This window comes from Leptopilina boulardi, unplaced genomic scaffold, assembly GCF_019393585.1.
Source record: "Leptopilina boulardi isolate dan_hultmark-lab unplaced genomic scaffold, ZJU_Lbou_2.1 LbouV2_325, whole genome shotgun sequence".
Classification (NCBI taxonomy): Eukaryota; Metazoa; Arthropoda; class Insecta; order Hymenoptera; family Figitidae; genus Leptopilina; species Leptopilina boulardi.
The window spans coordinates 1,540,173-1,565,817 of record NW_026137891.1 but is presented as its reverse complement, the minus strand read 5'-3'; the positions used below and the strand labels follow the sequence as shown (position 1 = coordinate 1,565,817).

Genomic DNA, 25,645 nt, shown 5'->3' with positions numbered 1-25,645 from the left:
TTATTTATATACCTACTTTGATATTTCACACTTCTTTTTCCATTATATAAATATATATATAAATTATTCAATTTCAGATTTTGGAGAAATATATTTTTTTTCTCCATTTCTTTTATTCTTGATATAGTATTTTATTTTTCTATTTTATTTTATGAATTTAAAATTTTATAAAATTATTTATGAAAATATACGCGTTTTATTTACTTTTTTTAAATTAAAAATGGTATTCTATCTTTGGTATGGTATTTCTTCATTTGCGAAAGCCATTTTATCTTTTTTTTTTTAGAAAGTAATGTCCAAGATGAAACCGATAAAAGTCGAATAAAACTTTTTATGGCAGAGGGAATAATTTTCTTTTTAATGACAATCGGAATTGCCAATACTGTGTACCTTTGCGAAGTGGCATATTAAAAAAAGAACTATCCATTACATTCAAAATACCACAATTTACATGCAAACTATAATAATAGTTGAAAAAGACATTTTTTTTTTATTATAAAAACAAAATTTAATTACTTTTTGTGGTACTTAACACAAGCAAAATTTGAATACTTTTAAATTGAATCAAAATGTCTATTAGACCATTTTCCTCTAACCTACGATGGATAAAAAATTTCAAAATTTCATTTGATATGCGTTATGTGTGGCTTGTCTGTCCTTTTTATGATAGGATAAAAATATAGTATTTGTTTGTAGGTGAATAAACGGAAACATTGACGAGAATTTAGTTCGTTTTTTTTATAACGTATGTAGAGTATACACTTTTACATGTATATTGTTTATGTATATATATATAAATATACAATATACACGTAAACTTTTCATCGAGAGATCAAACCACACTTTTAGGTTCCATTTATGGATTCACTGAATTGTGCGGTATAGTAACTCGAGAAAACGCTTTTCATTGATTATATTTCACTTTGTCTCGCTACTTTCATTGTGGCAGCATATAAAAGCATTTTACATTTTTGTCCCTCTGAAAAAATGATGCATGCAATGTGAAACAATAAAAACAGTTTTAATGGAAAAAAGAAAATATATATATCTATAAATGGCAAACATTTCGTTTTATGAAACAAATGATTATTTTGCAACAGGCATTATAATACATTTTTTTTCATTCTTATTATTTTATATTTTTTGAAAAAAATATTTTTGAAAGTATTGGAAAATAGTATTTTTTTTTACATACAAAAAAATTATTTGTTATCTTTGAAATCGAAGACTTGAGAATATAACACAGGCCAACAAAATTAGCAACCTTTTTTGGTGCGGCAAATGTCAGACCTGTTTCTGATAGGTATTTTCATGCCGAACACGAATCCGTAAACGAAAATTTCCTATCAGCTCTAGTTTTTGAGAAAAACGGGTTTAAAATGTTCAAATGTTCATCGCGTTTTTGGCTAACTTTGAGTACCTCTAACACTGAAACAAAAGGTCGTAGAACCTTCCACTTGGGCTTAATTTGAAGCTTAATGTTTTAACTATAATCCCCAAAAAAGACCTATCTTGCACCATAACCTCAAAGTCATTTGTTATCCATTTTTGATTCCCAAATATTAATTTTGTAAAAGTTTGAGTGCGTACATCTAGTCCTTGAGGTTAAGGTGCAGTAATGTAATTTTTATGAACTACAGTCGAGGGATAAATTGAATTGAAGCTCAACAAGAAGGTTCACTCACCTTTGGTTTTATTGACTAGAGTTATTCAAATATTACCAAATAAGTTCTGTATAGTTAAATACTGGTTACCAACAATTTTGAGGTTATTAGTGAATAATATAATTTTTAGGGCTTGTAGTCTAAAGTTCAAACTTTATTTTAAGTTCAAATAAAAGGTTCTATGATCCTTTTTTCTTTGCTATAGGTACGCGCTCAAACTTTTACAAAATTAATATTTGCGAATCAAAAATGATAACAAATGACTTTGAGATTATGGTGCAACATAGGTCATTTTTGGGATAATAGTTGAAACATTAAGTCTCAATTTAAGCCCAAGTGGAAGGTTCTACGACCTGTTATTTCAGTGCTAGAGGTACTCAAAGTTAGCCAAAAACGCGATTTTTAAACATTTAAAACCCGTTTTTCTCAAAAACTAGAGCTGATAGGAACTTTTCGTTTACGGATTTGTGTTCAGCATGAAAAAACATATCAAAAACAGGTCTAATATCTGCCGCACCAAAATCAGTGTTGGCCTGTGTAATTATTTGTGAATTTTTGAAACTAGGTAATAATTGTTGGTTTTGTTTTTGAAATTGAGTTTATTTCTTCTTTATTTTTCTCATCTTTTTCTCTTGTTTCATTTTCAAATTTTATGTATTCCACTCAACCTGAAAGCCGGCCCTGAGTATAAACATTTTTAACAAAAGTCTTTTCTCATACACTATATAACTCCAGTCTGAAAGTGTATAATGATTTTTAACAAATTTTCTATTCCAATGACCCTTTATTTTGGCTCATGGAAGCAAAATAATTTGCATAATTTATTTATATATAAGTTTTTTCTTTTTAATTAACAAATAAAAATGAATTGTGCTAACTAAAAATGTACAATAATACAATTATCGACACACAAGCAAAACAAGTCATATTTTTAATCATTAATGTTTTGTAACTTAAGCATTCTTAATACTATAAATTTTTCAATTTTATTTTTCTATTTTCAAATTTCTTTTTCAAAATTTCAATTTTAGTCCTTGAATTTGATTTTGTTTAGAATATTTAATAATTTTCTTAATCTACTAAAATGATTATTCAATATTATTTATATTGGATTTTTTTTTTATTATTTTTAGCATTATTTTTTTTCATAAAAGTTTTGTTATTGAAAATACATACACTTTTGATTTAAAAAAAAGAATAAGGGGGAAATTTACAAAAAAAAAAAATTCGTTGAAATTTGTAAATTTCTATTATACACGTAACAATATTACAAATTGAGAATTAATCAATAGTATTTTCTAAAAAAAAAAATTTCAAGACGAATATGTTCAACATATGCAATAGATACAGAACACTTTGATTGGCCGAAATATAGGCAACGCGCAGTATTTTATTCAAGAAACTAGAACTAAAAATATCTTAACTTTGCACTTAAACTAAATATAGTTTGAGATTCATTCCTTTGAGATTCATTCAATATTTTACTGCAGTTCGAGTAAAAATGGAAAAAAAATCAAGCATCCATCAAAAAAATAGAAAATTTGTAAATTGTGTAAGAAAATTTTCTCGAGTATTTTTTTTTTCAATATTTTTCGCAGTTTTATTCAACGAAATAATTTAATCATGTAAATGAAATTACAGGGTTCACTGAATGTTAAAATAAAAAAAATTTGATTGCGTTTAATATAAATAAAAAAAAAAAAAATTCTTTCGCATTTATGGGAATTAAATTCTCCGGGGGAATTATTTTAGGTATATAGCAATTAGATGTCTGACTGAAGTGATCTGTAACTACTGAACCGTTAAACATCTCTTTCTCTCTCTCTCTATCTCTTTCTCTTGATGGATGCTTGCTAACTATTAGCTCTGATTTCTGTGATCTTTTCGAGGTCTAAACTCTGCTCTCCACTCTCGAAAATTTAACACGGAATATAGTCTCTTCATTATGTAACTATGAATTTTAAAAAAATAAATTAATCCAAAATAGATTTTAATTAAATTACAATAATTAAACATTAAAATTACTAAAAAAAAAGTAGCAAAAATTTTAAATTTATGTAGTCCAAATTAAAAAAAATTAAGCTCATCAAATAAATTCAATTTTTTTCAATTAAGAGGGATTAAAATCACGTTTAAAAATTAAAAAAATTGAAAAGCAGTCGAATTTAAAATTTTAATTCAATCGTTACTTGAAAAATTATTATTCGCTAAAAGTTAAAACAAATTAAATTTTTTTCTTAAATAAACAGAATTTATGTTAAAATGAAATTTAAAGTGCAAAAAAGAAACTAAAAAAAACATTTTGAGTTGAAATTCCGAGAAGTTCGTTGATGAAAAAAAAAAAAAAAAAAAAAGATTAGGGAAAACAGTTTTGGGTATTCATTTCGTCGTCTCTCTTTTACACGAATGTATAAATTCGATGAATGGATGTTAGAGAGTTTCTGTTTGAAAACGTTTGTGTGTATGTGTATGGGACAAGTGAGAGTTACTATCGTCGGATCTATTTCTACGATCCGAAAAGATTTATCATGATTCACTTGACCGTCCTCTGACAAGTGGGCAAATTTACCCTAAAGAATACGTTGAGCTCGATGAGTGAAGCCAAAATCAGGAAGACCGCGTACATACACAAACAGATTCGTCCTACTTTTTGATCTAGTTGAAATTTATTCGATGCGAAGGCAATGTACAAGAGCATTAATGTCGATAATAAAGAAATTGCACTGTATTCCAAACCCGCGGAATTTATACTGATATAATGTTTTCCCGGTTGAGTTGGTGAAAAAGAAGATTTTATAAGCCATGGAAGTCCCAAGCAAAGGAGAATGTCAAAGGTATTCGAGCCAATTGAATTACTTATGCCCATGGAACCATGACCTGAAATTATATACCAAAAAAGGAGTTTTTTTTTCAATAGAAATTTGAATAATTTTTAAAATACTTGATAATTTTTTATAATTAAAGGGATTTATATTTATTTTTTGTGATCGATGATGTTGAGAATATTATTATATTAAAGCATCGTTTGCGGATTACATACCTTGTTTGGCAACAATTACGCTAGATACAGCTTCCGGTACGCTGGTTCCTGCAGCTAGAAATGTGATACCCATCACGGAATCAGGTATCTTCAATGTATCTCCTAAAGGAATTAAAATGTACAATATCATTTTTTTTTCGCTAATTAATCTGATTAATTTGAAAAAAATGAAAAGCGCAAGAAAAATAGAAAAACAGAATCAAAATAAAAATTTCAAAAATGGAAGAAAATAAAAAGAAAGCCAGAGAAAAAATATGAACGGAAATGAAATAAATATCATTTACCTATAATTGTAATCATCCATGCAACCACGTAACTTAACGAGCCAATCCAGATAATGCACATAAGGAAAGTAATCGGAAACCATTTTTTAAAACGAGGTTTCTCGCAATCTGGTATAGTGCACATGAATATCAAGTGAATCGGCCAGGTAAGTATCCACGCAGTCTTTCGAATCCATCCACTTTGCGATGGCCAAACGAGCAATTCGTATTCGTATTCTAAAGAAAATCAAATTTCTTTATTTAAAAACAAAATTTGAAATTTAATCAAAAAATCCTAAGAATTTTAATTAAATAACTATCAATGTAATGGAAAATTATTTATTATTTCTATTTTCTTAAATAATTTGAAAAAAAAGCTCACCAGGCTCGTGATTTTCCTCTTGTGTCGTTTTGGTGCCACCATTTTGTAAAGGCACATCTATTGTTGCAATTTGTTCACCAAGATCAGTTGATGATTGCACTTTATCAGATCTTGATAAGTGAATATCACCGGCGTCAGCTGTGAATCAAATGTCAATATTGATATTGAGTACATAGTCACTTATCATTTTTCGCATTTTAGATTAAATAATTTCACGCACAACACGACGCCGACTATTTGTCAGAGTTTTCAGAAATTTTTCAAATTCTTTTGTAAACAAACACCTCTTGACCGTGAATTTATTGAATTGACGCATATAATGAATTATCTAATATATTATTCAACCATACAATTTATTTTTTAATTTAATTAATAAATAAATGACAAATATTCACATAGAGAGATTAATTACTAATTAATTTTAAAATATAAGAGATAATAAATTTGAAATTGAATAATATTTACAAAATGTAAAAAATAATGATTCATTAGTATCGTGACTTTTTTTGGTATACGTGATTCCATCCATATATACTCTTCATTTAATAATCATTGACACCGATTATATAGAAGATCACGTACGATACATTGATCTTCGTATCAGTTCACGTTCGTCGAAATCAATTTTACTTATAGAAACTTCACTTCTTTCTCTCTCCTTTTCTCGACTATGCAATTGAGAACACGTCTAAAAATTTTTCCAATTTTTATACATATTCCTTATCTTAGAACTTTTATTCCCATGGAAAAATAATTGTGAAATAAAATCAAAAGAAAAATATTAATTTCAATCAAATTTTCATTGAACTATTCTAAATAAAAAAATTTGGTTCATTTAACTTTTGTGAAAAAAAATTTTAAATAAATCATTATTTGGGTTAAATAAATTTTTAAAATGATAAATTTATTTAGTTTAAACATAAATTTTCTTTGAATACGAATATTTATAATGGAAAAAAATAAAAATTGATGAAAAAAAATAAAAATTGACTCGTGGATAATTACCTGTCCTCACGTGAGATTCATCAGGAGGCAATTCGCCTTTTTTTGCTCCAAATCTGGCGCATTTTTGGAATGATTTATCCCAGTACATGACGGCAATGTAAACGATATAAAGCAGAACCAAAGTTAATGCTTCATACCATTCAACCCTCTCGTCGTGTATGATGCAAATTAAAATTGCCACGGTTACACCGTATGCTAGGCAGTCTCTGCTAACGGGCCACCAATCAAGTGGTACCACCTGAAAAACAAAATCAATTTTAACAAATTTTATATATATATATTTAAAAAAATATTTATTTGAAATAAAAATTTTATTTGGTTCCAAATAAAGATTTATTTGTAACAAAAATTTTTATTTACACTAAATAGCTATTCTGATGAGAGAAATAGTTTTTTTTTTATTTAATTCAATTTTGATTCGAATATAAAAAATTTCTCCCTATATAGGGTTCAAGGACAATTAATCAGACACTAAAATAAAAATCAAGAGGCCTTCGAACTATTGACTTTTCGATCCGTGAACAATTCTTTTTCATCTGCGAAATCTCGCTCGTATAAATTGGATATTTATGAATTGGCGTTAATAATTGAAAAGTTATGGATTTGGGAATTGGGTTGAAAATTCTTTTTTATCAACATTTCTGTAGGAATTTTTTTTTACGTTTCTTTTTATCGAAATTATATATTTTATAGAAATTAGGTTCAGTAATTGAAGAAATATTTATATTCTGTGATTAATCAAGTAAAAATTCATTTGATTTTTACAGTTTGATGTCACAATGAATTTTCTAAATATATTAATTTGAATAGCAGAATAATTTTTATTTAATTTCTTGAAATTCTTTTTAAATTTTTTACTTACCATCCCAGCACCAATTCCGCAACATGCCGGAACTGCTAAAATGTTGAATACTGCAGACCCTACTATCGTTCCAACGCCAATATCTCCTTCTGTGATAAAGGTTCCAATGGCGTTGACGAATAATTCAGGTGCTGAAGTCGCTGCCGCCATAAACGTGGCACCGGCCACGTCTTTCGACATCGAAAGTGCTGAAAAAAAATTCACATATACATATATATACACTCAAAAAAGTTTGGTTCAATCAATCAAAATTTTATCTTGTATTAACCATAAAGTTTTATGGTGATGACGTTCTCATCGTTTATGATCAAAGATTTAAAAAGAAATTTTTTTTTCAAAATGAAAAATTATCAAATTTTTTGTTTAAAAAAAATAATTTTCAAAAATATTTCAATCAATAGTTGCAATCATAAAAATTAATTTAAATTTTCAACTTTACGGTCAAAAAAATTTTAATTGAAACCAAACTGTTGTCTCAGTGTACAATGAAAATAATTTTTCTCGTAATGAAAATTGTTTACCATTTAAGTAATTAATATTTTTCACTCATTTTGATACAATCAGATAATAGTTTCTTTAATTCAAAGAAAATTTCTTTGAAAAAAAATCTATTTTTGCTAAAAGAATAAATTTTTCTTTAATTTTCTTTTTTTTTCTCTAAATTAAATTGAAACAAATAGAACAAAAAAGAAATTATTTTGAAAAATTAAAAAAATATCTTTTCTGAATGCAATTTTAAATTTCTTACCATGGCATATTTTTTCTACGGCAGGTACGAAAAACTTATCACATACTACTGCTAATGCTATAAAGAGGTAAAGAGATACTAAAACATGAACAATGACGGCTCCGCTTTGCCGTTGCTTCTCGTCGAAGATATCATGCGGAAAGTCTTCGATTGCCGGCTGAGTGCAATTGGCACCTGTAAAAAAAATTGAATTTCATTACAATTATTTCTTTTTAAATGAGAGTTAAAAAAAACAATTCTCATCTCTCTTGGACTCTTAAATTTTTATTTCATATGACATTTTTATTTTACAAAAAAATGCCAGACACTTTTTTTTCCGATTTTTAAATTTCAAATTATTTATATTCTTTAAGAACATTCTCTCTATTATTCTTGAAAAAAAAATTCAATTTCCTTTCAATTTGAAACAAATGTTTCTTTATGAATTCATTAATTGTGCGATAAAAATTTCAAAATCCCTTTCAATATACTAAAAATTAATTTCGAATTTCAACTTTTACACATTGGATCATGTTAAAAGTTCAAAATATCTTGTTTTCTAGTAAACGATTGTCAAATTTTACACGTTTTTTTTTTCAAAGGAGTAAAAATACAATTAACAATGATACCATCAGTCATCAATCATTGATGAAAATCTTCGAATTAAGTCACTTTCAAAAAAAAAATGATGCTTGTCCTTTGATTAAACGAGATTCATTTCGAAGATATTAATATCAGCAATATTCTTTATTTCAAACAAAGATAACTTTTTTAAAAACAATTTTTTAATTTTAATTAGAGATGCTGTTTTTTTTTTTTTTTGTAAAACATTTTTTTTATTCTCAGAAAAATATTATCTTTGATATAGAAAATATTCTACTATAATAAAATCAATAATAATATTTCCAATTTGATAACAAATTAAGAAATATTTCTTTGACTTGAAGAAATTTTTTTTTTTTTATTAAATTATTTATCATTCGAGGTTTTCTTTAATAGAAAAAAAAATTCCTTTGAATTTCAAATAAATCGTTTGTATATAAATAAAAAACTCAATGAAATTCTTTTCATAATTAGAAAAAAAAATTAAGTTTTTATAAAATTTTTCATACATTTTAAGTGTATAAAAAATCTTCTGATTCACGATAAAAAAAAAAAAGCTAACCACTTACGAATTGCCCTTTCGCTTCGCAAAAGAAACGAAGCGTTACTGTTCAGATACACTTGCTGCATTGTAACATATCATAACTAGTAATAATCACCGTATCCTCAACTCAACAGATATTCTCACTACCAAGCTCGACTCAAAAATGATTCAAGTTTCAACGCGCGCAAGCAATACTTCTGTGTTTTGTTATATTCAAGTATTTCATAACTATATCGAGATGTAGGAAGTAGTAAAGATGCAGTTAATAAATGAAGAAAAAAAAACACAACAATGCTGGGTCGATATACAAGTGTGTGAGAGAGAGAGAGAGAGAAAAAAAAATTGCTAATTTCGGCCAATACACGAGAGTTAAATGATTCTGACCTTCCAGGGGTTAATAACTTCCTAGAAGACTCGAAGGCAATGATCTACTTTCCCTCTTTTTCCCCACATTGTGGATAATCTACCTATTTTGACCAATCGATCAACCTTGTTACTTTATCTTGATTTTTTCCAAAGTTTTTTTTTTACCTACACCGAGAAAAAAGATTTCTTTGATAAATTTTTCCTTGATTTAAAGAAAATTTATTTGTTTCAAACAAATTATCTTTGATTTAAAAAAAAATTATATTCGTTTTAAAGAAATTTATTATTTAATTCAAATAAATGTTTCTTTGACTCTATATCAATGTTAAAATTTCTTTGATTTAATGCACAAATTTCTTTCATTCAAAGAAAATTTTGTTTTGAATCAAAGAAAACAAAGTCAAAGAAACTGGTTTCTTTAAATCAAAGAAATCTTTCTCTGGGTGTATGTGTAATTTTCGTTTTTAATTTAATTTTTTTTTGGTTTTCATTGATTCTTAATTTCTTTGATTTAATGCACAAATTTCTTTCATTCAAAGAAAATTTTATTTTGAATCAAAGAAAACAAGTCAAAGAAACTGGATTCTTTAAATCAAAGAAATCCTTCTCTGACTGGGTGTATGTGTAATTTTCGTTTTTAATTTAATTTTTTTTTGGTGAATCTGAATTAGTCAAAAGTCGTTAAAAATTTGAAATTTCTACTAATTTTTAGTCATATCTGTTTTGATTGAACATTAATTTTATTTAAAATCAAGAGTTTTGAAAATTCATCAAGAGAAATGTTTTATTTGAAGCAAATATAATATATTATTTGAGTTAAGTAAACTTACACTGAAAAAAGGGTTTGGTATTGACAACCATACGTTTGGTTGGTATTTAAGCAACCAAATTTTTTTTGTTGAATCAACAAAATTTTGGTTGTCCCAATCAAACTTATTAGTTAGGACAACAAAAATCCTTTTTTTCTAATTTTGGTTGTGTCAAACAAATTTTGATTGAGACAATTAAATTTTTTTTGATTCAACAAAACGTTCAACGATTCAAAGTTTGGTTGCTTAAATACCAACCAACACAGAAAAAAGTTGGTGTTATTTTTGTTGCGGGTAATTTTCTCCAAAGCTAAAACCCATAAGATTTAACCCAGATTTATGGTAAAATTTGTTGCGTGTTATTTTAACACCAATTCTGGTGTTAAAATAACACTTTGTTTTTCCTGTGAAACGTTTGGTTGTCAATACCAAACTCTTTTTTCAGTGTATATTTGTCTCAGACCATTTATTTGGCGTAAATAAAAATTTTATTTAAATCAAATGAAAATTTATTAGCAACAAATAAATATTTGTTTGAAACAAATATTTCAGACAAATATATCATTTCTCTTGATATTGAATTAATTATAAATAAATATATAACACTTATTCTAAAATAAAAAAAAAAAAATTCTAAAAGAAAACCAACGTTAATTCAATGATTCAAAGAGATATATATATATATTGTAATGGCAAAGAAATTACGAGTGGAATTAAAAATAGTAAAGTGCAGTCTAATAATTTTCGAGAAACAAAATTTGTAATTCGAATTTTCGATAATATAAATTGATTGCAAAATTTACTAATCAGATTAGTTCGACCAGAGAGCAATAATTATAGTTATTCGGAGAGTGGATCAATTGTGGCGTGACCCGGCTACCGATTCGGCGACTAATTATTTATTATTGACTAGAGTGCTATTCAAACTTAGTAGTACGGATGCACCACTCCCAGAAATGGGACCGTTTACGCAACACATAACGAGGTCATCAGTGTGGTGCTCGCAAATAAAGGAATTCCATTTTTGAATAGGCAAAAAGGGCGCCGTTCCGAGAAAAAATTATCTATCGTTTAAAAGTTTGCTTAATTGTTTCTCTGAATTCTTCAAACATGTGTGTATATAAATGCACTGGCCTCTTATTAACTTCTCGTTCTGCAATTCCAAATACCCTTTAATTTTTTTTTTTTTTTTTTTGCAAATAATTTTACATTCAAGGAGAATGTTCTATTTTAAAATTTTTTTTACAAAATTTTTTTTATGTTTACATTGAATTTTATTTTATTCAAATAACACCTCGGATCCTATAATCAGTTGAAATTTCAATAAGTTTGCTGTACACTCAGAAAAAAATTCGTTTGAAGCAACCAAATTTTGGTTAAATCAACAAAATAAATGCATTGATATACAGTTAACCAAACATTTGGTTTCATAAACCAAACGTTTATTTAGCTGAATCAAATTTTTTCTTTGTTCAAAAAATTTTATAAAATAAACCAAACAGCTATTTAGATCAAATAAATATTTATTTGAATTAAACAAAGTTTGTTTGAACTAACCAAAAAATTGGGTAAATATAAAAAAATGGTACATTTGGTTCAAACATATCTTTTTTTTTGAGTGTAGTAGCAAATTTTTTGCTCTTATTGTTAAGGAATAAGTTTTCTGTAGGGTTTAAGTTCTCATTTTTTATACGTCACAGCTAAATTTTTAGCAGCTCTAGCAAATATTCGTTATGTATCTGTAGCTAAATCATTTTTTTCCACGTAGTTACAGATTTGATTATAATGCAATTTTATATTTATAATACAAATTGTAATTTACTATATTGTCTTTTGATTTTTATCTTTTGAATAAGGAAAGAATTTTCTTGACAAAAAAAAAACAAATATTTTTGTTTTTTAAAAAATCAATTTTCTCGCATTGATTTCGAGTGTGATTTATATATATAATCACGTTGCATAACTGATTTAAATATCTGTGCGCGAGTGATTAGGGTGGAGGTCGTAGTAAGAAACAGATAATAATTTGAAAGCTTGGTTTTGAAGAAAAAACGAGGCTACATGACTTTTTTTTTGTCAAAGCAACGACAATTATGTCATGATAAAATTGCAAGCAATGACAAAACACCGAAACGTAAAGTAGGAAACGAGTCGTTATAACGCTTCACAACGATTACTACTGCAATTTCACAAAATGCCAAGAATATAGACTTTAGCAAAATAATAGATGGGTTCACAATCGGTGATATATATGCGCTTTTTATAATCCTTTCCGCAAATGACAAGATTAAAAGAGATCAAAAATTTTCTTTCTCTTCATTTCTCCTTCTTATCAATAATATATATACGAGAAAAATAGAAATTTTTTTATTTCAACCAAATATATATTGGATCTAATAAAAATATTTTTATTTAAATTAAATAAACTTTTTAATTTAAATTGTAATTAAAAGACAAACCACATTGAAAAGTAGAGATTTATTGAAAAAAGGCAAAATCGATTATTACATCCACAGAAATATTTTATCAAATATAATATATTTGAGTTAAGTAAACATATATTTGTCTCAGCCCATTTATTTGGCGTAAATAAAAATTTTATTTGTCATAAATACAATTTTTATGACAAATATTTATTCGTTTTATTTTTAATCAAATAAAAATTTATTTGAAGCAAATAAATATTTATTTGTCACTGAGACATATATATCATTTCTCTGGGTGCATTTCGAATTGTTTTTTTTTAGTAAATATTTACATTCGCCTATCAAATTTATTTAATTTGAAGAATATTAAAAAATTTCCTTTTAAAACTAGAAATTTTTTTTCCATTTCCTTATGTGATGTTTGTGTATAAACATATTTTCTACACACTGTAAAAAAAAGGAGTTGAATTTCAACTCCCTAGAGGATGCTATAAAAGTCCCACCCTTTTGGAGTTGAAGCGAAGGGAGTTAATGCTTTACGAGTTAATTTTATGCCTAGGGAGTTGGTTTTAAGGAGTTAATTTAATTATTAACTCCTTTTTTGAGTTGATTTTTAACTCGAAAATTTTAACTCCCTAATTTTTTTTACAGTGCAGCATTGAGGCATCAGTATATATATATGTAGGATAAGAAAGTGCATCGCCCTATATGGAACAATAAGTACACGAATAGTGGATGATAAATCCTTTCTTTCTGAATGCAAAAATTATTTTTTTTTCGATTTATTCCTTGACAACTTTTATGGCACTTGCTTGTATATATATATGTAGACTCAAACTTGTTGAGAATTCGCGCAATATTTATGAGAGCGTACATAATTTCAGTGTGTAAAATCACGGTTTTTATACACGAGAATTTTCACTCATCCGGATAAAATTCAAATTACAACAGTGTAAATATATACACTTTAAAATTGCTATAATAAATATTCTCATTCGTTTCTTTCTCTCTTTTCCTCTCTCGCATATCTTCCATCAACATTATGAAATTCAAATTTATTACTGATTTTATGAAAATTTTTATTTTTTAACTCAATTTATGATAGGGTTTAAATTAAAATTTTGTTTTGGAAGTTTTTTCTACTTTTTAAGTATAGAGTACTCTCAAAGAAAATATTCTTGTTTTTGAGAGGTTTTCAAAATTTTAATTATAGCAATTGAATGAAACTAAAAAGGGAAAATTTTCTTGAAAAGAAAATCTGTTTTGTTTGAAGTGGTAAATAAAAAAAAAAAAAAAGGTGATCGATAAATAGAGAGAGAGAGAGTGTTGAATAAAAATTTTCATAGAATTTCTCTCAATGTTGAAGTTGTACGATATGGATGCCTTATGTGTAGGTTATACCTATGTGGCTGATGTGACTTCCTACTGATTAAGCAACCTAAAGAAGTTAAATTGCTCTCATTTAACTGGGCAGAGTAGATGCCATTCATGCCTAATGTACGTCGTATAAACTAGGTATAACACGACTCAACAACTCGGTCGATCGAGCGACTGAACTACACACCGACTCTTCATATATATATATATATCTTTGATCCATGCCCCAACTTTTGCAGAGACGAAGTAGTATATATATATATTACTTTTGCTAATTACCTATCTTAAAGAGACACTTAATCGCACTTAATTTCATTCATTTATTATTGCCAAGAGTCTGCGCATTCTCTTTCTTTTTTATATATGCAGGTCGAGCGGCCCATATTTAATGATTCTCATTTTTCTTCGTTAAAGACGCATCGCATAGAGTCACGAAAAGAAGCTTAAATTGTTTTCGTCTAGTATTGCGAAAGTATTTTCTTCTCTCTTTCGCGTGATGAATTACAAAAGCCGTTGAAAATATGATACTTGCGTTCGTTATTTAACTTTTTAACAAGACCTGCGAATTCCCTTCTTATTAAATATGATTTACTGGTCATTAAACTTGGAAATTTTTTCTTTCACACAGTCATTATTATCGAATTCATTTTTTCAAAATCAGAAAATTAACAATTCATTAACCTGTTTTTTTCTAATTAAATAATTCTTAATTTTAAAAAATTAATTTTAAAAAAATTAAAATGATTTTTATTTTTAAAATGATGTATGAACCTAAAAACAATATATATATAAATTGTTTATAAAAAAATTTGTATTGCATCGGGTGTCTATTTGAAAATTTTTTGTTTCAATGGAAGAATATTTTTTTTTTGATATTAAATTATGTTTCGTTAATTTAAACTGAATGGCGAAGTAGTATAAAAATTTTGTGGACCTTTTTATGAAATTTGATCTGACCTCGATTTAAAACGAAGATATCTTATGCGAATGCGAGTCAATGAAGTTAGAGGTAATGAGGTCTGCTACCGTGGATGAGGCTGCACTTTATTCTTTACAACGTCTTCCTACACACGAGTGCATATGGAAATTACTAAGAGCACCTGCCACTGCGAAAAAAGTAAACATAATAAAAAAAATAAGATTCTATTTTTTTTTTCTTCAAAATTTTATTCTTTCAATCTTCGTTCTGCGAAGAGAGAGAAAGAGAGAGAGAGAGAGACTTTTAAATAAAATGAATTGCACTATTTCAATGAATGAGTTTTTTCAATCAAAATTTTAATTTTTAGCCACTTTTTTTAGAGAAACTGATTTTTAGTCGAATTCTAACTGTTTTGATTTATTTTTCTTTCTCGTGACATCTGCCAGATCATAAAGCTGTTTTTAATAAACATCAACAGATTTTAAACACGATTCAATACAATTAGCAATGTAATTTTCATTTTTTTTTATAAACAATTTTATATATACGCAATTAAATTTTTTTTTTAATCGCAACAGGTGTAAGACACAAGGATTTCTTTTCTTAAATAAATTATACTATACTGTAAAAAAATTAGGGAGTTAACGTTACTGGGAGTTGGGAGTTAAATTTTTCGAGTTAAAAATCAACTCAAAAAGGGAGTTAATAATTAAATTAACTCCTTAAAACCAACTCCCTATAGGCATAAAATTAACTCGAAAAGCCTTCGCTTCAACTCAAAAAGGGTGGGACTTTTATAGCATCCCCTGGGGAGTTGAAATTCAACTCCTTTTTTTTACAGTGTACTATAGTTAAATTTTCCATAGGAAAATTAATTTAAAAAATAAAATTTTTAAAAATCAAAATTTATTCCTACACTGTAAAAAGAAAAGTATTAATTTAATACCGACTTCGGGTACTAAATTTTCATTTGGTAAAATCGGTTCTGTTTTAATTCTTTTCGGTACTGTTTTAGTACTTTCTTTTTACAGTGTATCACCGAATTTGAAGAATTCTTTTTGAATTAAAAAAATATTTCTTTAATTTAAAGAAAAGATTCTGTTTCTTGATAATAATAACTATACTCTCTAAATCTGAATTAGTAAAAATGTTTACTAATTTAAATTAGTGACTCACTTTTTGCTTCTCAATTAGTAAAATTTTACTAAAAATTAGTAAAATTTAACAAATTCTAAAGCAAAAAGTGAGTCACTAATTTAAATTAGTAAACATTTTTACTAATACAGATTTAGAGAGTACATAACGTTTTTAGAGAAAAAAAAAAAGATTTTCTTAATGAATAATATTTATGACTAATCATTTTATCAGATGTGATAATTATGAATAAAAAAAAAAAGAGCTGATAAAACGAAACGTCACTTTTGCATGAAAAGCAAGCAAAAATATACTTCGGATTTTCAATTCGGTGTCTGATGATGTAAAATGACAAATCCAATGCAGTCGATGAACTCCACTCTTTTCCAAGGACACGTCACTTACGGTTCAACATCGCTAAATGCCGTTTATCGGAAGTTGTTATTAAATCATCACGTTAAGAACTGCTTCTTCGATTGAAGACATTATTAAAGTCTAAGGGAAAGACACACACACGCGTGGCTATATAAAAGTATCTTTTTGTTCTTCGACACATTAGAAATTACAAGATGATCATATAGGGATAAAATTCTTCTATTATAATTTTAGATGAAGAAATGTGGAAAACAAAAAGAAATAATACAGAAGTACATTGTAAAAAGAAGATACTAAAATCACAGAAAATTAAAAGGCATTAAAATAAGCTGCAACGCTTCTTATTTTAATCCAATTTTGCTTATTTTAATATCAAAATTGGATTAAAATAAGAAGCGTTGCAGCTTATTTTAATGCCTTTTAATTTTCTGTGATAGTACCGATTTTAGGTATTAAAATAGAACCAAAATGCAATTTAGTATCTAAAGTTATTATTAAATTAATACCTCTTGTTTTACAGTGTAGAGAATTAAAATCAATTTTTTTTTCTCATTTCTTTTGTATTTGTTGTATTCGAAAAATGTTATTTACTGAAATTATAAATTTTCTACTGAATCTATCAAACATCGTATAGAGGGACATTGAAGAAAAGAGAAAATAGTTTCTTCTATTTTCTATACCTAATGAAGGAATTATTAAAGGCCTATGCCAAATGAGAAATTCAACTCTGGAATAATAGTTTGACCCAATTTTTGTCGGTTTGAAGGGGGTTGTGAATGTGAAGATCGAACAAACTCTGAAAATTCAAAGTGTCCTTGACAATAATTGAGATAAAAACCACTTGACCTACCAAATAGTGAACATAACTCCTTGGATATTGTTTTCTTCACACCCACCCACCCCCCCAACCCTTATAAATAATTGTCAAATCACAAAATCAAATCTCGAAACACATGAATAGTGAGCACTTTAACACCAAAATCGTCATTTTTTTGGGGGAATAAAAAAAAAAAAAAAAATTGAAAACACTTGAGTGACGATTCATGTGTGGTGGAGGAGATGAATTTTTTCACCTTGGGAGGGTTAAAAGTTGTTGAGCTCTTTTTCATCAAAGCATATATGGAGGCATCATCATTATGGTGTTCACCCGGGGTGTATAACCAACGGTTGATTAGGATTTGCTGGGGATTAGCTTAATAGCCACGCAACCGACACGACACACATATGGTTACGTAATATTATTGAAAATATTGAAACCAACCTCCTCCTAGGTCAGACGTATCCATCCTGTCAATCCCGTTGTCACACACATACTACATTAACAACTACTCCGAAGTCTGACATCGTTTTGTTAAATAGCATGATGCCCCTCCTTCTCATTCGTCCGAGATTCACAATTCGTATGCGAAAATGCTTTGATATGCTTCTGATTTTTCCATACACTTTTCTTTATTTTATATATATATTGTTTCTTATTTTTTGATAGATATTTTCACTTTCATGAAGAGAAAAGAAGTATTGGGATTTTTTTTTCTAAATTTGAAATTAAGGAGAAAACCTCTTGAGAATAATCCTTCCAAACGCGGTTAGTTCGAATTTTCGTAAAATAGAATCAAATTTCTATTTTGACCCTTTTTTATAAAGCAGAATTTTTGTTTAATCATAATTTTGTTTCATAATTTTTGTTTAATAGAATTTCTACAAATTGAATTTTTTTTTTAAGCAGATTTTGCCACTGAATTTTTATATCAAAACAGAACACAAAGAGAAAAAATACTCAGAGCCAAATAAATTTTTATTTATTTTAAATAAATATTTATTTTTTGCAAATAAATATTTATTTTTTGCAAATAAATTTTTATTTGATTTAAATAAAAATTTTATTTATGATAAATAAAATTTTTATTCACGTCAAATAAATAGGTTAGTGGCTCTGGGACAAATATACGTTTATTTAATTTAAATATATTATATTTGGTTCAAATAAAACATTTCTCTGGGTGCGAATATCTATTTAGCGGAAATATTTATTCAATCGCGAATTTAAATTAATAAAATTTGTAATTAATTGAATTTTTATTTAAACTAATTTTCATTTGACAAGAATTTTCACTTGTAAATTTTAAATAAAAAGTTAAGCAAATTGCACCCAGAGAAATGATTTATTTGAATTAAATAAACGAATATTTGTCTCAGAGCCTACTAACTTATTTATTTGGCGTAAATAAAAATTTTATTTGTCATAAATAAATTTTTCTTTGGCTCAAATAAATTTTTTATTTAAATGAAATAAAATATATTTACAACAAAAAAATGAGTTAGTAGGCTCGGAGACAAATATACCATTTCTCTGAGTGTGTAATTTGTTATATACAACTTGAGAAAATATATTATATTTGTTTCCAGAGCCAAATTAATTTTATTAGAGTTAAATAAAAATTTTATTTTCGCTAAATAAAATCTTATTTGTGCTAAATAAATGTTTTTATTTAAAACAAAAAAATTATTGGGCTTTGAGATAAATATATTTCTATTTGATTCAAATAAACGCAAAAAAAAAAAATTTTCTCTTAATTTTGAAATTAGCGATGAAATTTTTCTGGCGCGATTAAAAAAAATTGTATTTTTAATATAAAATAACTAAAAAAACAAAATTTCCCAATAAAAGTTTGATCAATTTAATTTTCAATATTTTGAATTTAAAAAAAATTGCATTCGAATAAAGATAGAATCTGATAGTAAGAAATAATTATCAAATACAATATTTGTTTCCTATTGTTAGAAAATTGTAATTTTTTATGCAAATGAAACTTTTTTTATGGTTCAAAATATGTATAAAAAAAATTAAACACACCTTCACTCAGAGAAATGGTATATTTGTCTCCGAGCCTACTAACTCATTTATTTGTTGCAAATATATTTTATTTCATTGAAATAAAAAATTTATTTGAGGCAAAGAAAAATTTATTTGTGACAAATAAAACTTTTATTTACGCCAAATAAATAAGTTAGTAGGCTCTGAGACAAATATACGTTTATTTAACTCAAATATATTTTATTTGGTTCAAATAAATCATTTCTCTGCGTGTTAAAACATAATTTTTTTTAAATTTAAAAACCTGAAAATTGATTTAGACTATAATTTTTGTTCCAACTGATTGTTTGATTTTTCAATGAAAATTTAATAAATTTTTGTTTTTAAATTTATTTTTCTTTCAAAAAAAATTATCAATTTAATTATTGGAATATCTAATTTAGATAATTTTCTAAAATAAAATTAAAAATAAGTGTAAGTGAAAAATAAAAATTCAGTGAATAAGTGAAATAACGAAAAATTGTGAGTGAAAAAAATTTGCAGTGAAAACAAGAAGAAATTATTATTAATTATTGACAGTGTATAGATAAAATTAAATAATAAAAATCATGAGACGATTTGTATCTACAAAAAATGTTGTCACAATTACGAAATAGGGAAGGTTGATCTCTAACAATAATCAATTTTGATTTTATCTCAATTTAGGTGAGTCCCAAGATAAATATATTTTTTAAATATTCAATTAGGGTTCGACTTTCTAACAAATTCAATTAATAAATATTTTTTAAAAAATTTTGAAAAATTAAATTATCGATTTTTTAATTTAATTTTTTCACAAAAAAATTACAAATATATTTAAAATATAAAAATTCTTTTTTATAAATAAAATAAAATATAATAAAATTAAATAATTTATAATTAATTAGTTATTTTTATTTTTTTAAATTAATAAATAAATATTTTATACTAAAAAATAATTTTATTTACATTTCAGATAAAGAAGAGTATTTAGTAAAAATATAAAAATAAATGAAAACAAAATATAGAAGAAGAATTGTTTTGGATCTAAATAGAAAGATTCCGTCGGTCAATGTCGATATATATATACTATAGCAGAAAAATTTTCCTTCTTTTTGAGGGAGAGTTTGTTTGGATTGTTTTTTTTTTCCCCAGTATAAGGTACATATATCTTATCCTTATCGCCATCTTGAAGATAATAAGTGTAATCAAAAGTATACCCGTTTGTATATCGCTCAAATTTCTACCAGTAGCAAGGTAAACGTCGGCTATTAAACTTTAACTGACGTTTCCCTCATTCTTTTTCTCTCTTTTTTTTTATATTTTATAAAAATATATATATGTTCACGAAAATTGTTTCCAAACTGGAAACTGGAAAGCTTTTGCAAATCTCTGGGCCTGGAAACCTAGAAAAACAAAATAATCATGCCAGAAATAGAAGACACAGACGCATGGTTGGATTTCGGTTATTTATTGTGCTCGCCATACCAACCATGTATTATCTTTGCGTTAGCGTTTCAGGACTTTTCTCCAAAGTTGAAAACGAATATGACATCACCAATTTTCACAATGTCGGTGAGTAAAATTTAATTTTGAGAATAAAATATTTTTTTTTTTGGGAAAATTTTAAACTATTAAAATTTTTAATAATATATTCATATTTTCTTATGAAAATTGTGATTATTAAAAATGAATTTTAAGTTAATGAAGTTAATAGAAATTTAATAAAATATTTTCAATTTCTTAACGTTCAAAGCGTCAATTTAAATTAATGAATATTATAGTTTAGTTTAATTGAATTTTACTCTTTAAATTATATTAAAAAATGAAAATATTCCTTTAATATCAAAAAATTTGCAAATTAAAATAGTAAAAAAAATAGTAATTAAATAATTATTTGCTTTTGTTCAAATTTGTTTCTAATAATGATTTCATTGAAACTTATATTAATTCGAAGAAATTATTCAAATTGTGTAATTATTGCATTTTGAAAAACAAAAGAATTAATAATTATTGACATCAAATAAAAAAAAAAAAAAAAAAAGTAGAACGTATGACTCATTGTTTGTTTAACAGGTTTATTTTTACAATCATTGTAAAGTAAATGTTTTTATTGGAAATCTGAAAAAAAAAATTCCTTTCGAATTCTCCTATCTCTTACAATTACATGATTTTTGTTTAATTAAATTTAACGTAGAAAGAAATTGTATTCTTTATTAAAAATAATAATAAAAGTAAAATAAAATAAAAATTACATGAATAGAAAATAAGGATATTATTACCCAAGGGAATAAATAATAATATTGATAATTTGAATAAATAATTGTTATTGTTGATATTTTTATCGTTTAGGAAAAAAAAAATTTCTTTTTAAACAAATTTTATAGAAAAAGATATATATGTAAAAAAAATTCCAAATCCTGTTATTAAAAAGGTAGACTTTGAAAAAAAAAGATATGAAAGATTTGCAAGTATGAGGGTAGATAATTGACGTCAATGATTGTGAATAATGATAACAAAGTCACAAGACGACAGACTAAAGACTTTACAAACAAGGATATGTGTCAAAAACATTTTGGAGCTCTTGTCTAGTGAGAAATAATTTATGATAAATTAGCTGACTTTCAGAGAGATGTGACAATTTTTGCTTTTTTTTTTGATTCTAAAAAAAGAAGAAAAAAAAATGACTGCATAGATAAATATCATTAAATTTGAAATTTGTTATTGCGAAATGATTTTCGAAAATAAATTATATTTGTCTCTATATAATGATAAAATTAAATTATAATTTAACTACGCAGTTAAATTTCAATTACAAGGATGTTTATCAATGAATATCTTTATATTTTTGACATTTTCTTGAAATTAGAGATATACAAAATCATCTAATCTTGAAATTGATTTGATTACATTATTGATAAAGCTTTAATACAATATTATATTTCTCGCAGAAAATAATTCCCCTGAATTACTTTCAGGAAAAAGCAATTTTGTTTTTTAATTATTATATAAATAGGAAGTTAAATACAATTAAAAATGATAAAACTTTTTTTTTATTTAAATAATTCTGATATAATAATTATTTATATTAAAATAGTTATATCAATTATTTGATAATATTAATTAAGAATTTGATAATATGATTTGAATATCAAATAAATTATTTTTATTTATTGACTCTTTTTGGAAATATAATTATTTTTTGTTTTTATTTTGACAATAGGATCAAGAAAATTGTTACAACTGGAGGAAAACGTGACATTAGAGGAAAGTCAAAATTGTACACCACCAGCCATCAAAGAATTTCCATCTGATGGATTGACAAGATCACAAAGAGCATCGGGTTATTTAGCGTTTCATTTTATCCTTGCTATTTATATGTTTTTACTTCTCGCTATTGTATGTGACGATTTTTTTGTACCATCTATAAAAAGGATCTGTGAAAGTGAGTATAGAAAAAGTTACACTGAAAAAAGAGTTTGGTATTAACAACCAAACGTTTGGTTGGTATTTAAGTAACCAAAAATTTTTTGTTGAATCAACAAAATTTTAATTGTCTCAATCAAATTTTTTTTGACACACAACCAAAATTAGAAATAAAAGATTTTTGTTGTCCTAACTAAAGTTTGATTGGGACAACCAAAATTTTGTTGATTCAACAAAAAAAATTTAGATTCTTAAATACCAACCAAACGTTTGGTTGTCAATACCAAACACTTTTTTCAGTGTATATAATTGCTAATAAATAGATATTTGATAATAATTGATAATAATTTTTTTTTTAATTTGATAATAATTTTTTTTTTTTTTTAGATATTAATATTACAAAAGATGTTGCTGGTGCTACATTTATGGCAGCTGCAACATCCAGTCCAGAATTATTCATAAATGTGGTGGGAACATTTATCACCGAAGGAGATCTGGGAATTGGTACTATCGTTGGTTCTGCAGTCTTCAATATTCTTGCAGTACCTGCTTGCTGTGGATTATTTGCTACGCAGGCAAGATTAATATATTATATTTTTTTTGTTTTCATAAAAATTCTTTTTTCAAAAATTATTATTTCATTTAAAGAATCATTTTTTTATAATTAAAATTTAAATTTTTAATTTCGAGATTTTTTTTTGGATTAATGAATTAAAAAATTATTAAATTTATAAATAAATTATTTAAATTTTAATGGAAATGAAATTTTTTAGGTTTTAGATCTGGATTGGTGGCCCGTAAGCCGTGATTCTTTGGCATATGGGTTCACAGTCATCTTGTTAATTATAACACTACATGACGGTCGTATCGAGTGGTACGAAGCATTAATTCTCGTTATTTCCTATATTTTGTACATTTTGGGTATGTAATTTTTTTTTTTTGAATTGCAGGTTAAAAACTGCAAGAAAAATTTTTGTATTCTATTTTTCTATAAAATAACAATATTTTTCAAGCATTTTTGTTTTTTTTTTTTTATAAAAAAGAAAATGTTTTTTAATATTTTAATTATTTTTATTGCAGCGATGTGTTTTAATAAACGTATCAACAAATTTATGCATCTAAAAGTATCGAAGAGAAGGAAATACAAAAATTTGAATGAGGAGACACCTTTAATTACAAATAATAAAATAACAGATTCCTTTATGGCAAGCCAAACGATTCATCCAATTTATGCAAATGGAAAGGACACTGCTTTCTCTAATAGTAAGAAACATTTTTTTAAATATTTAATTTGACATTAAAAAAAGTAAAGTAAAATTTTGTTAATAATAATTGATGATTAATTATTAATTAATAAATTGGTAATTTTATTCGAATAAAACAAAATCGTGAAAAATTATTTTGAAAATATTTTCTCAATTTGTTTCTTATTTTTTTTTTGTTAATTTATATTCTTATGACTGGTTTATCATGCCACTTGGCATCGTACAGGTGATTAAAAACAGGTCAAGTTTTAGTCGATTCTCACCTCACAGCAGCTCTCTAACAACATTGATTGCTAAGATTGAAAAGCGGAGCAAAATTTTAATTAATAAATTTCACGTCTTCATAATATTAATAAATCTCGTTATTTAATTAATTGTTCTTATTAAATAATTTAATTTTATTTTACATTTGTAATAATATTTCAATTAGAAATTTATTTCTTTACACTATTAACAATTCTTTTATCTAATTACCAATATTTAATTAATAATTAACTATATTTTATATATATTCTAAATAAATTAAATTTAATCATAATTTATTAATTTATTTTCATAAATTAAAATTTATTAATTAATTAGGTGTAATTTCAGACTGTGCGGAAGTATTAGATATGAGCAATAGTAACGACTTTAGCAGTGATGACTCTCGTAAGTATTCATGAATTTTAAAAGCTTCTTTTTTTTTATTATCCCTTCACTTTTTTTTATTTTTAATTTAATTCTCTTTTTATGTTTACCTTTTTTCGCGAAATATTTTTTTTTCTACTTATAAATGCGTTGCATTTAACATAATAAATGAAATTCAGAGTAACTTGTATTTTTTTCCACTGTAGATATTTTTTTTTCTCGTGTATATATATATATATGTAATTGTAACAAAACAATGATTTCACGCTGAAGGCGGCAACACAAAAGAGAAAACTTTATGTCGCGAATACAAATACACAAAGCTTGCTTGCAATTAACTCGCGACTCATAAAAAGCACACTGGGTACAATTGTTTTAAAAAAAAAATAATAACGTTATTTTTATTCGAGAATCTTATTATATAAAAATTATTCAAATTAATTGTTTCAGTTGATATAGTAAATATGACAAATTGGCCAGATCCAAAAATGGAGAGAATTTGGTGGGTTTTCACTTGGCCAATTAATTTATTACTTTTGGTGACAATTCCAGATTGCCGTAGGCAATCATTGAGAAATTGGTATCCACTGACATTTACAATGTGCATCGTTTGGATTGCATCTATGTCATATATGGTTGCATGGGATATCACAATTATCGGTAAAACAAATTTTAATTAAACTTATTTTTTATAATTGTTATTTTTTTTATTATTTACTATTTCTTTTTTTCTTTTTTTTTTTTTTTTGCAAAACTCTTTTTTACTTAATGGAAATCTATTTCAGGTGATACTCTCAAGATTCCTGACTCTGTAATGGGATTAACTTTCCTCGCTGCTGGGATGAGCGTTCCAGAAGCAGTGTCAAGTGTCATCGTCACGAATCAAGGTAAATTTGCATAAATCTAAACCTAATTTTGACACGATTCATTTTTTAAATTAAATTTCTAGATGAAATGTATTATTTTATTTTTTTGTATTTTATACTTTACTGTAA

At 25.8% G+C, this 25,645-nt stretch overlaps 2 protein-coding genes across 4 annotated transcripts in view; one reads left to right on the top strand and one right to left on the bottom strand.

The window, feature by feature from the left end:
* LOC127284759 (sodium/potassium/calcium exchanger 3-like) overlaps positions 1-25,645 on the top strand; it is a 59,923-nt gene that overhangs the window by 32,849 nt on the left and 1,429 nt on the right. Inside the window, exons 2-9 of one of the 2 annotated variants that reach the window (XM_051310410.1) lie at positions 20,666-20,904; positions 22,553-22,774; positions 23,143-23,330; positions 23,529-23,676; positions 23,836-24,018; positions 24,603-24,671; positions 25,101-25,310; positions 25,436-25,537. In XM_051310410.1, the coding sequence (XP_051166367.1) occupies positions 20,670-20,904; positions 22,553-22,774; positions 23,143-23,330; positions 23,529-23,676; positions 23,836-24,018; positions 24,603-24,671; positions 25,101-25,310; positions 25,436-25,537 (1,357 nt within the window). In that variant the 5' untranslated portion in view covers positions 20,666-20,669. Of the gene's footprint in view, positions 1-20,433; positions 20,905-22,552; positions 22,775-23,142; positions 23,331-23,528; positions 23,677-23,835; positions 24,019-24,602; positions 24,672-25,100; positions 25,311-25,435; positions 25,538-25,645 lie in introns of those variants that run through there. The other variant, XM_051310411.1, reaches the window with a different exon arrangement.
* Positions 2,895-17,855, bottom strand: LOC127284764 (sodium/potassium/calcium exchanger 3). Of its 2 annotated transcripts, none has more exons than XM_051310418.1 (8): positions 17,758-17,855; positions 7,965-8,138; positions 7,217-7,404; positions 6,355-6,592; positions 5,350-5,487; positions 4,989-5,204; positions 4,705-4,806; positions 2,895-4,541 (listed from the first exon to the last, which is right to left on the bottom strand). In XM_051310418.1, exons 1-8 carry the CDS (start codon positions 17,780-17,782, stop codon positions 4,198-4,200), a joined length of 1,425 nt encoding a protein of 474 aa, XP_051166375.1. In that variant the 5' UTR covers positions 17,783-17,855; the 3' UTR covers positions 2,895-4,197. The 2 variants fall into 2 exon arrangements, with proteins under 2 accessions (XP_051166375.1, XP_051166374.1); XM_051310417.1 differs by lacking the exon at positions 17,758-17,855 and adding an exon at positions 9,116-9,258.

Coding starts and splice junctions, on each gene's coding strand:
- LOC127284764 (XM_051310417.1), bottom strand. CDS start 9,176: ATGCAGCAAGTGTATCTGAACAGTAACGCTTCGTTTCTTTTGCGAAGC. Junction 8,139..9,115: donor GCGAAGCGAAAGGGCAATTC/GTAAGTGGTTAG, acceptor TTTTTTTTACAG/GTGCCAATTGCACTCAGCCG. Junction 4,807..4,988: donor ATGGATGATTACAATTATAG/GTAAATGATATT, acceptor TAATTCCTTTAG/GAGATACATTGAAGATACCT.